Source organism: Mustela erminea, chromosome 18 (genome assembly GCF_009829155.1).
Source record: "Mustela erminea isolate mMusErm1 chromosome 18, mMusErm1.Pri, whole genome shotgun sequence".
In the NCBI taxonomy this organism is placed as follows: Eukaryota; Metazoa; Chordata; class Mammalia; order Carnivora; family Mustelidae; genus Mustela; species Mustela erminea.
This window is the reverse complement of record NC_045631.1, coordinates 6433896-6446710: the sequence shown is the minus strand read 5'-3', so window position 1 is coordinate 6446710 and position 12815 is coordinate 6433896. Positions and strand designations below refer to the sequence as shown.

General features: G+C 46.8%; 1 protein-coding gene across 5 annotated transcripts in view; it reads right to left on the bottom strand.

Annotated features, from left to right (window-relative positions):
• The window catches only part of ARHGAP44 (Rho GTPase activating protein 44), a 166454-nt gene extending 154885 nt beyond the window's left edge, over positions 1-11569 (bottom strand). For all 5 annotated transcript variants that reach the window (XM_032319593.1, XM_032319597.1, XM_032319594.1 and 2 more), the window contains exon 1: positions 11145-11569. In XM_032319593.1, coding sequence (XP_032175484.1) covers positions 11145-11197 — 53 coding nt within the window. In that variant the 5' untranslated portion in view covers positions 11198-11569. The remainder of the gene's footprint in view (positions 1-11144) is intronic.
• Positions 11570-12815: the final 1246 nt, after the last annotated feature.

The window sequence follows — 12815 nt, the reverse complement described above, 5'->3', positions numbered from 1 at the left end:
TCAAAGGGCATTTCTCTTACCCTTTCTCTGAAACTGCAGTGAGGAAATAAAGTGAAGAATTTTCTACCAGCAGAAATTTCACTGTATGCTCTTTGTGGTTTAGGGGACAGGCAAGATACCCATTACCTTAAAGGAATGTGACATTTTTATTTTTATTCAAGTCAAGAGCAGTTAATTAGCATTTGCAAAACCACCTGAACTGAAGTAAATGGAAGGACCCTGAGGCCACAGAAATCCCCCAAGCCACAAAGATCCACTGTGAGGGAGAGCAAGACCAGAGGAAGCCTTTGCCTCCGCCTGACCTACTTAGGACCCAGCCCGAATCTGGCTCTGCCCCATTCCTGGACACCACTTCAAGCCTCCATTCCCCACCTGTAGAATAAGGCTATAAATATTAGCATCCCATTCATGCAGATGCTGCAATGAGTCCATAAACACCATTCCTATGAAGCATACAGCCCAGCTCTCGGTGACAGGTGACATCACTGTGGCTTTTGTGGTTCTGTTTTTCCGGGTCCATGAAGTACTGTCTTTACCTGTCCCACGTCAAGGGAGGTGTGGCCAGGTGATTTAGTTTGGCCAATGAAATATGAGTAGAAGTGACCCTCACTTCCAGAAGAAAACACCAGGAGCCAGGGTGTAATGGACCACACCCTCATTTACTGCCTCTGCTATCAGACAGGCAGGTGTAGAACAGAGCTATATGGTAGCCTGGGTGCTTGAGGGACTACTCTCAGCGCCCACCAGGCAGGGCTGTAAGGTGCAGTGATCCCGATCGTTTCTGTCATGAAGACATAACCTAGACCACCCCAAGTAATACAGTAACTATTCGTGGATATTAAATAAAGGAGGCCATGAGCATTAATGATATCTCCAGATTATTTCACATTTGTGACTTTGGGAAAATAAGACAAATGGGCATGAATTTCAAGCTGTAATTCCCAGGTACTTAGGTCTATAAATAAAATCAAAAGGAATGTCCCCTGTCAAAGAGACTTGCTGCACAGCAAGGGAGAGTGGTAATACCCACGATTTATTGAGTGCTTAGGATTTCTCAGGGGTTATGCTAAGAATATTATATTTATTATCTTATTTAACCCTGGCAATAATCTCATAAAGTAGGTGACATTCCAGTGTGTCAAGATGAGAGAGAATTTCTGTCCTCTTTATTCTTCTCCCCCACTGTAAGAAAGGCTTTAAAAAAAATCAAAAATTAATCTTGACATGAGAAATAGTGGACAGCAATAAGTTTGCTATCCTAAAGATGCTCTCCTGAAGGATCTCAGTTTCCTACAAAGGACAACGAAAATCAAGAACTCCAGTCATTCATGGTTGACGAAGAATGACCTTCTCCTAGGCACAGCTAGGGAGGGTGCAGGGCAGAGGGCACTATGGGGAGCCGGAGAACAAGAAGGATTTCAAAGATGGGCAGTGGGAGAGGAAAGAGACTATATTCCTGGTTATAGAGCCATGGTAGAGGGCCCCATCTCCTGTAATAACCCAAGGGGGCTTTGTGACTAGTTCTAGCCAATGAAACATGAGCACAGGTGACATTTGTAAATTCCAGGCCCAGGCATTTAAGAGCCAGTAGCAGTGACTGGAGGCCACATATTGAGATGAGGGAGGTGCAGACCTGGTAGAGGGATGGATGCAGACTGGATCCCTAAATCATACATGGAGGAAAGCGGTCCTTGGAAGTCCCCACACTCATATTACATGTGAACTTAAAATAAACTTCTGCAATGCTTAGCCACTAAGGTTCCAGAGTTCACACGTTACCAGAGCAGAACCTAACTTACCCGAATACAACACAGAAGACTACAGACTAGTTCAAGAACACAGTCAGCCCAAGGAAATCAAGAGGAAAAAATATTTTAAAAGGCAAAATTTATGAAAAATTTTGAAGAAGAACAGAAGAAGAAAACATTGAGCAGGAGCTAATGAGAAGGAAATTTAAAAAAAAAAAGAAAAAAGAAAAAGATTAAACCTAAGAGCTGATTCTGTGGGATGTGGAGAAGAGTAAAGCCCCTGGCAAAGCTGGTTAGCGTGAAGAAAGAGAAAGAAGTACAGATTAAGAGCCACAATTCTATACTTGGAGAAGATTCCATTAAATTTTAAAAGCAAAATGAAATGAATGCCTTCCTATAAACTATGTTACTAAAAATGACTCAGGAAAAGACAGAAAACGTAAATAGTCTGATGTAGAAATTGGGAAAACTGTCAAAGATCTACCTCCAAAAATGTCCTGGAAAAGTTGTTTCCAACCTTCAATGAACATGTTAATTCCTAAACTCACTGCACAGAAACAGAAAGAAGTGGGCAATTCATTTCACAAGGTTATCAAAATGTGGCAGGTGTAGCAAAAGAAAAAAATTCAGATGTTCTCATTTATGAATACGGAATGTTAAAATCCTCAATAAAACAACAACAAATTAAATCTAGCAGTATTTTTAAAAATTAACAAACCTTAGTCAAATCAGATCGACTGCAGGAAGACCAGGAGAGCTGTCTTGGGGGGTCATCTGTAGAGGGGTCAAACTCAGAAAACACAAGTTCCTCATGGGTAAGAATTCTATCATTGGTGTATTCCTAGTGAAAGCAATGAAAACAATGTCTGGAACATAGTAAGTGCTCAATAAATATTTATAGCATAAATTAAAAACTATATTAGCTGAAGGGAAAAGATATGATGATCTTTAAGAACATGAGAATACATTTAATCAAGATTAACTTTGGCACCAAAGAAAAACCCAGAGTAAAATAATAAAATTATGTAATACGTAATGTGATTAAAAAACAAAATCTCTTGAGCCACTTATTATGCATTTCTATGAAGAAGAGTAAAGATATGGAAGCTGACTTATTGCCCCAATATCTTAACACTGTTCTGTAAGTCCTAGACAATGCAATTAGACAAGAAAATAAAATAAGTATATACACTGGCAAGGAAGAAGCAAAAAGATTATTTGCAGAAAATATAAATGTCTACCTGGAAAAGTTGATAGCCTCAATTTCTGTAAAAAAGTATTTAAAAGTAATGAGTCCTTCCATATATAGCTGTCCTATTTTCCCAGCACCATTTATTGAAGGAACTGTCTTTTTTCCACTGGATATTTTTTCCTGCTTTGTCGAAGATTATTTAACCATAGAGTTGAAGGCTCATATCTGGGCTCTCTATTCTGTTCCATTGGTCTATGTGTCTGTTTTTGTGCCAGAACCATGCTGTCTTGGTGATCACAGCTTTGTAACAGAGCTTGAAATCAGACAACGTGATGCACCCAGCTTTTTCTTTTTCAACATTTCCTTGGCAATTCGGGGTCTTTTCTAGTTCCATACAAATTTTAGGATTGTTTGTTCCAGCGCTTTAGGGTTTTAGAGGGGATGTGGGGTGGGGGGATGGGTTAACCTGGTGATGGGTATTAAGGAGGGCACGTATTAGATGGAGCACTGGGTGTTAAATGGAAACAACGAATCTTGGAACACTACATCAAAAACTAATGACATACCGTACGGTGACTAACATAACATAATTAATTAATTAATTAGCTAAAGTAATGAGATTGGGTTTTTTTCCTTCTTTTTTTTTTTTAAAGACTTTATTTATTTGACAGAGATCACAAGTAGGCAGAGAGAGAGAGAGAGAGGAGGAAGCAGGCTCCCCGCCGAGCAGAGAGCCCAAAGCAGGGCTTGATCCCAGGACCCTGGGACCATGACCTGAGCTGAAGGCAGAGGTCTTAACCCACTGAGCCACCCAGGTGCCCCTGTAATGAAATTGTTTAAGACAGTGGTTGTTAAAACAATTACAAAAACATCAATAACTTTCTTATATTCCACCAATAAAGAGTTAAAAAAAATAACTTTCTTACATTCCACCAATAAAGAGTAAAAAATAAAGAGTAAAAAAATAAAAGTTTCCAATCATTAAGGCAAGAGTAGTGGCAATGACAAATTACCTAAAAACAAAAGCAAAACTGTGCAAGACTTAAACAAACACTATTTTATCGGCTCATAAACAGACTTGCATAAGCATACCCTAGTCCCACACGGGAAGAAGTCTCAGCATACTCGCTAGCGTAAACTTGTCAATCTCCTCCGTCTTAATATATTCACTTATAAAAATGCTGAGAAAAAAATAAACAGATAAGCAAAGCCAAGGAAACCTTAGCAATTCTAATTTATAAGGGAATAATGTGTAGACTGGCTGTGGTAAAGGCACAGCAAGATCCACAGGCAAAGCCGTTGAGTTCTGATGGCCAAGCCAAGGAGTTGCTCTGGATGCAGCTGAGATGTGGGAACCGGACCAACCTCACTGCTCCACCCACCCAAGGCAAGGGACATCAACCCACAGCAATTCACCTGGGCAGGTGGGCTAATCTCAGTCCTGCTAACTGACAAGTCAAGAGGACAAATCAGAAATCCTAGAAACAGATCCAAGTGGGTGAAATCTTTTAGTACATGATGACCTCTCGAAACAGTGGGATTGAAGTACATTATTCAATTCGATAGTAAGGTAACGACCTGGGTTTTAAAATTTTATTTATTCATTTGAGAGACTGCATGCATGAACAGGAGGGAGGGGCAGAGAGAGAATCCCAAGCAGACCCCCCCCACTGAGCACGGAACCTTACATGGGGCTTGATCCCATGACCCTGAGATTCTGACCTGAGCCCGAATCAAGAGTCACACGCTCAACTGACTGAGCCACCCAGGTGCACCTACTATTTTTTTTTAAAGAAAAACTACATGTGAGATACCCTAGTCATGTCATTCACCAAAATTAATAATGGATGAATTTAAAGTCTGATGGTAAATTAAATTATATAAATGGTACTGAAAATGTATGAATATTGACATAACCTCAGGCTGGGGAAAACATTCCTAAGCATAATATTTAAGCATAAACCATAAATTGATAGGCTTCAAATCATAAAATATTATAAGAGACAAAATATAGAAGGCAAAAAGAAACTACAGGGAGATGGGTGGTCCTGTGACAAAGCACATATATGCTGAATATATTAAAAATTACCTAGGGGCACCTGGGTGGCTCAGTGAGTTAATCATCTGCCTTCGGCTCAGGTCATGATCTCAGGGTCCTGGGATCAAGCCCCACGTCGGGCTCTGCTCAGCAGGGAGCCTGCTTCCTCCTCTCTCTCTGCCTGCCTCTCTGCCTACTTATGATCTCTCTATCAAGTAAATAAATAAAATCTTTTTTAAAAATTACCTAAAAATCAATAGGAAAGCTATTATGACAGGACTTTTGAAAAAAGGGCAAGACATAGGCAGGCAATTCAGAAAAGGAAAGAAATGCCCAGCCAATTCAAAAAATGCTCTACGTCACTGGAAACTGAAAGAGAAGCAAAGAGAAGTTTTTCATTTGTGCATTAACAAAGTTGTGATATTACTTCCTAAGAGGGTTAAGGGGAAGAAATTGGCAATTCTGCTGAGGAGGTAAATATAAAACGTGTCTGTGTGTGTGTATAAAATATACATTCATGTGGTCTTAAAAACTCACATGCTCTTTGACCCAGAAATTCTACTTCTAAGAGTTCAAGCTGGGAAAGCAAACCAATGAAAAGTACTTGCTACGTGATTAGCAAAAGGAAATTGACCGACAACACTGGAATATTACATACCCTTGAAAAAGAATACTATAGATACATAGTTGCTGATACATAGTTTTTGACATGAGGCAACATTCAAGATGTAACTCACAAGGGAATGAAGCCAATTGCAAAAGAATATACAGGGTATGGTCTCTATCTAAGAGTACATGCCTATTAAAAACTTAGAAAATGATATCCAAAAGAGTAAATGTGGCCCCCAGGTAGTGAGATTACTGGTCATGTTTTTCCTCCTTGCCCATCTATAAGTTTATAACTTTCCTACCATAAACAAATATCATTTATGTAACCAGAAAGAGAGTTAAAAAAAGTAAATTGAATTCTGTGGGAAAATAAACATTTACTCTAAAAATAAACTCTGAAGTTGGAAAATGAAAGCAAAAACATCTGCTTCCCGGACAGAAAGGATAGTTTTAAATTGCTAGATGGCCACGCGCTTCCCAGGGCCGGTGGGGTCCCCGTTGCCAGCCGACTGAGACGCCCAGCTCCTGGCGGGAGAGCCCCTTGCTCTCCTCCCTCTCCCCACAACCTTCTCTCTGAACTATACCTGACTCCACGCAGAGCTGAAGCACAATTTTATTATTTGCTGTCGTTATCAATATAGCATTTGAAATCAACTGTTCATTATTAATAAAAGGGATGCCTACTAATCCCCTCGAAAAGGAACAACCCCAAATTACTGTTTTACTCACATGGCGGCTAACTCACTTTCTCTAGAGGCAAAAGAAAAAAAAAGTGGTCCTTATCACCCATCATGGAAAATACTAATGAAGATTGATACATTTCCTTGGTGAGGGTGAAGCAGGAGGGAAGTCATTAAGAGAACGGCTCTGTGGCAATGACTTGCAGGTCTGGGATAACAGCATTCTGCAGGAATGCCCAGGCAGCCTCACACGGATTGCTGAGAGCCGCCCAGATCTGCACAGTAAGGAGCTCAGAAGATGCAGGCAAAAAAAATATTCTCTCCAGATTTGCTAGCCTGTTCATCAATTGGTGAGTACATTCTGTTATCTCACATCTATACACCAGAGCAGGTGGCAAGACACGCGCTTCCATAAAACTCAAATGGAAAAACTTTGCTCGGAGACGTAATAAATGTGCACAGTGCTCCTTGGGGGACCAGTGTGGGTCTGTCCAGCCCTGTGGGGCCAAAAGGAAGATGTGACCATGCCTGCATTGGTCTGACAGGTCTGACTCCCAGGACACACAGAATAGGGGGGAACGAAGCCGTATGATGACTCATTTAGAATTGGTTCTGACTCTGCCCCCAATGTCCTACTGATTGGGTCATGGCTCTTAGGAGGTGTGCTGATGGGCAAGGCCGTGTGTCTCAGAGAAGCCTTCAAGGAACGGATGCTCCCTGGCTTGGCTGTTGTGACCTACAGGCTCTGTCTCTGAGGGTCCAGCTCGGCATGCCTGGCTGCTGCAGCTCTGTCCCAGAAGCTGCACAGCGGCAAAGACGCTCGGCCAGGCTGTGCACCAGAAACCAAGCCCACTCAGGGCTGCCGGCTGAGCAGTCTAGGAATGGGAAGTGGGGCTCGAGAGAGGCTCCCAGCTCGGAGCCTCCAACACCAAATAATTCAACCTGCCCGACTGCCCTGCTCTTGAACATCCATACCCCCCACCCCCCGTTTAACTTCTCTTGTCTCTTGCAGTGAGGGGGTCTCTAAATTTCTGCTCGGGGCTTTTTTCCACCCAACACAAACCCCTGCAACTTCCAAGAAAAACACTATGCCTTTCAGGGTGCTTCTCACCCCAGCAACCAACAGATGCCCCTGAAGGTACAAAATGGCATATAAATCAGGCATGAACTGATCCCTGCCCACCTCTTAAAACCTGCCCCGTCTTTCCAAAGCCCACAGTGCAGCTGCTGTCCACTCCTCTGGGCATCCACTCCATCACAACGTGACAGGAATTTCTCCCGCCTCTGAACCGCTTTGCACAATTTCCCGATCCACAACACCTGGACCTTTGGCTCCCTTATTCATTCAGATGTCAAAGAATTTCAGAGAAACTACTCTATGCCAGGCATTAGAGCAGTTAGCTGTCCCTGCCCTCAACAAACTTGAAGTCTAGAGGGAAAAATAAACAAGATAAAAACTGTGGTACAACTTAAAAAGTATGCCTTTAGAATACAGATTCCAAGAGAAAGGGGATTTTGTGTCCCTGCACTGTAATGTTTCTTGACTCCAGCAGTGCCTGGCACATAGCAGACATTCAATATTTACTGAATGAATAAAGAAATGGATGAACATATGAGTGTCTGCATATCATAGCGCATGTCACCCAGTAGGGAGGAGAGCATTTGTCCAAAAATGCCTACATCTACTCTTGATTCAGCATTTCCTAGTGTGAAATATGGTACAAGGCACATGGGGGCCAGGGAACACTTCCTGAAGGACGGAGTGAAATGAAGACAGTGAAAGTGGAAAACTGAAAGCAGAAGGAACCTGTTCAGGGACTGGAGAAGCACACCCAGGAGAGGAAGCTCTTCTCAATTAAAGGCAATGCATTTTATAACCTCCCTACACAGGCACTGATGTCCTCTCTACTCAGATGTGAGCACTTCGGGGGGGAAATACTAGTAACTCCATACAGGACCTTGAAGCACAGATACCCCTACTTTGTTCAAGTGATTAGAGCCAGGCACGAGCAGTTCCAGATTCAGAACTCCAGAACCTACAACTTTCGAAAGGCAAGTGGATAAAGAGCCATGGGGAAAAGTGACCCTCACGCCTATTGCTTGTTTTCCCTCAAAGACAGGAAAGTCATCACTTCCCAGACACCCAAGGACAAGAATCCAACTCCATAAAGCAATTACCACTTCCAAACATTCAATCCGATGGCTTCTACTGATTCAAAAAATTAAGAAACCATGCCGAACTCCTGCCTCATGCAGTCTCAGGAAGTCAAAGTGAATGCTGCCCCCTTTCATTTACCGGTGTGGACTCTACAGGAAGCAGTTCTAATCTTGTCAATAAGCATAAATTAAGCGTCAACTGTCTACAAGGCACTGGGTTATAGGCGCCATGCACTGGTGATCGATACATTCTATTGCAAGCAGACAAGAAAACAAAAGATGAAAGCTATGAGCATTTCAGAGCAAGGGGCACGGTGACAAACTTGAACAGGATGAGGACAGGGAATGGCGGAGGGCTGCCTCTCGAAGGCCTCTGAGCTAAGAGTTGAATGATGAGGAAGAGGTGTACGGGCAGCCCAAGGGGAGAAAAAGGCAAGAGCAAAGCCCCCAGATGGAAATGAACTTGGGTTGTTTGGAGCAAGGAAGGTCACTGTGGTGGGACCACAGTGAATGAAAACCAGGAAGAACAAACTGTGAGTGGAAAGACAAGGAGGAGGCAAGTCGGTAAGGTCTGACAGGTCCCTGGAAAGATCTGGGACGCTAATTGCAAGGAGATGCCACTGGAAAGTCTTAAGCAGCAAAGAAACATGAACTGATTTTTGTTTAAGACATCTACTCTAAAGGTCATCAAAATGAACACTTATTAGTGAGACACAGTGGTGAACCGCCCCTCACTTTGCTGTCTGATAAAGACAGCATTTATCCACCGGCCAGCATCCACCAGCATCCTGACCAACAAGCGGAAAGGACCTCTTGGTGACCGGCTGCTCGGACTTCCAAGAAGGGGCTTTCAAATAAGCTCACTTATTCTGAAACCCAGCTTCCCCTCCTCCTGCGTCCTTCCCTCAGTGGATGAGGGTTAATAAATAAATAAATAAATAAATAAAAGGTTCTAAGCCTAAGCTTATAAATCTCTGCACTTTGAAAAAGTCCTGGAAAGAGGACATCAGAAAGCCTGCACACCTAGCTCATATTTCCATTCGAACACTGACCTGAAACCACAAGACCAAGCTGGACCAGCAACCCCAGTTTATGGTTTGGGGGGGGGTGCTCCTGATCGCTTAGTTGCCCTGATGTCATGCCTGCTCCCAGCCCCCAGCGTGATGCAGAAATCAAGATATTCAAGACAGGTCAGCTCGACGGTCACCTGCTAAACGACCAAAACGGGAAAACACTATTTCAGTGTCCGAAACATCAAAAAGCAGCCCATGTGAGGTTCTATCTGTGGCGATACCATGCCAGAAATCTGGGCTAATCTGACTCTGCTATTCATAAATTCTCCCTCATGTGAAAGCCCATGTGTTTGGGAAAGGGAAATGAATCCAAGTCAATTTTAGACATTGTTACTTGGAAACCATCTGGAGTCCCTGGAAGCAGAAGAAGCCAGCGCATCTCCTGCCCTCGGATGCCCACCGGAATTAGGGCAGTATGCTTACCTGGGAGTTGCTGGTGCCCCGTTCCCCAGGGATGTCCCCACCCCCACCCTACCAGATGCCAGCTCAGGCTCCACTTCCCACCCAAGAAAGGTATTTGGTTTCCGCGAAAACCTAGTGGAGAGCCCTCCATGAGTGAAGCCCGCACTTGAACTGAACCCAAGGCTGGGTTCTCGGCTTTCCACTTCGCTCGAGAGCTGCACACCTCCATTCCTCCGCCACACAGCAGCACGGGAAATCCCTCCCCAGGAGCAGAAGTTCCATGAAAAATCCCCTCTGCCTAACCCCCCTGTGTTCACAGCATGTCTGGCTTCGGAGGAGACCCACCAGAATCCTTATGTAACGTTAATAGATGTTGGCACCCTGCGGAGAGGCTCCTGGAGACACTAGCCCAGATGTAGCCCATTTTCGCGGCGGAGACAGCAGGCTGGGTCCTGCAGCTTCCTAGGACCCGGCTCTGCCAGACCGACCATAGGGCCTCTCTTTGCCCTCCCCTACCTGGCTGAGGTCCTCTGCTTATCTCATCTTCCAGAGGAGCCGGACCTCCCTTCCTGCAGCCTCCCTCCCTCTACTGAAATCAGTCTCAGGACCGAGCCGAGCGCAGCGCCATTCCACCGGCACCTTCCCGTCCCCCCTCCCCCTTCCCGAACCCCTCCCCAACACCTATCGCCTTAAGAAACCCGGCCAAGATCCAGAATCTCGTACAGCCCTAGTCCCAGTACACAAACACGGCGGGAGGGGCAGGCTCCGCGCTGCCAAGCCGACCAGGCCCCACACTTCGCCCCGGACCCCCGGGGAAGCCTGAACTCGGCGCAGGGGACGGGGTCTGCGAGAGCCACTGCGGGTCGGCAGCGTTCGGCACCGTCAGAGCAAACACCTGTTTCCAGGACGCTCGGCGGCCGGGTGGGGGAAGAGGGGAGTCCCGGGCGAAGGCAGGGAGGACGGGGTGAAGGGGCAGCTGGGGACGCAGGTAAAGGATGCGTCACACTCTGCGCTTGGCAACCGGAGCCCGGGCGCAGCGGGCAGAGCCAGGGAAGGGCTCGCAGGGCTGGGAAGTTCCGAGAGGAGGGGTCGCGCCCGCGAGCCGTCCCGGAGGGGCCGCCGCAGGGGCCGGCAGGCAGCGGAGCGAGGGAAGGCGGAGGGCAGGGAGGCCGGGCGGCCGGGCGGGCTCCATCACCTGCGCGCCCCGGCGGCCGCAGGCTCGCGGGCGCGCACCGGGGGACCTACCTGCCCACCGTCTGGTTGGCCAGCTGGCGCATGCGATTGAACTGCTTCTTCATCGTGGCCCCGCTGCCGCGCTGGCCCGGGAGCTGGGCGAGGACGGAGCAGTCCGGAGCCCGCCGCGGGTTACATGGCTCCCGCGCGGAGCCTCCCGGGCGACGGCGGCGGCACTGCGGAGCCTCCGGGAGCCGTCTGGCCCGCGCGCGGCTCCCTCCCCTGGGCACCGCCGCCTACTCCTCCGCCCGCCGCGGCGCCCGCTGCCGCATCCTCCTCACGCGCGCCGCCGCGCCTGCATGGGGACGCCCGCGGCCGCCCTCGGCGCCGGCCAGGTCCGCCCGGCCGCCTGCCCCCAGCCCCTCTCCGGCGCGGGGACCCGGGAGTCTCCGCAGGCTCCTGGCCGGCTGGCCGGGTGGTCCCCGCTGCGCCTGTGCGGCGGGCGCCGTGCATTCTGGGACTTGTAGTCCTGCGCCGCTGCCCACCTTTCCGCGTGCGAAGTTTGCCAGGACCGAGGCGCGCGGAGGTGGGGGCCGGCGGGGGGCGGAGGCCGGCGGGGGAGCGGAGGCCGGCGGGGGCGCGGAGGCCGGCGCGCGGGGGGAGGCCGGTGCTTTGCACTGTGGCACTCCAGGGAGGGAAAGGTTTCACTGCTTTAAAAATAGCAAAGTGGAACCGCGACTACAACAGCAAAGAAGGAAAGTGAGCATCTGTCTTTCATTGTATTTTAAGTGAATGTGAGGCACTGCAGTTTTGAATTCGCAGGAAGGAGATTTGTGCAGGCGGCAAGGGGCTCGTAAAGTTGCCCAAAGCCACCTGGTAATTGCGGAGGTGCCCAGTTAAGCTTTCCGTCCCAGGGCCTGACGGAGCATAGCATGCATCCCAGAAGTGTCACCCTTAATTTTTACCAAACCCAAGAGGTAACCAGGAGCCAGAATGGAAGAAGGGTATAATAACAGTGTTTCCGTGCCTATGGAACCAGCTTGACTGGGACAACTTTCTTGTATGGCAGTCTCACAGCTGGTCACAGGGGACCAAGGGGCATCAGCTGTGGCAGGCCTGGAGCCTTCTACACAGCAGTTTCCCATTGGCATCTGTTGGCTCCTTGAAAAGGGTCCTGAATTTCCTTGTGCAGGCTCCATCCTTAGGAAAAGACAGCTGACCGCAATTAGGTTTTATCGTCCACCTGTCAAGTAAGACCAGGGTCCCTGTGGTAGGGGCTTTGGATCAGATAGGAGTTCGAATATTAGATTTCCAAATACCAATTATATAACCTTTGGGGGGGGAATTGCATAATGTCTCTAAGTTTTCCCATCTCTAATAAAGAAATAATACTGTCCAGTAGATAGCAAAGATAGAGAAGTGTTTGTAAATTAACACTAATTAAATAACATGCATTTCTATGTAGTACGTGGGTTCATAGTTGTTTACTACAAATATGATTATAATCAGAATAGAGCAGAATGCCATTCCTCTGACAGACTTACTAGTCTGATAAATCAAAGAACTTTTTTGCAACGGTATATTTTGCATATGTTGATTATAGTTGCAAGATGTCCTAAATATGCTTCGCAGTATCTTGCTAGCTTGCTGCACAAAAGATGGTTTGAGGCAAGTCTTGGCTGAATGAACATGAGATCTTTAATTAATTGTGAATTTAGCCTCCGCTTATTAGGTCAGGCAGCT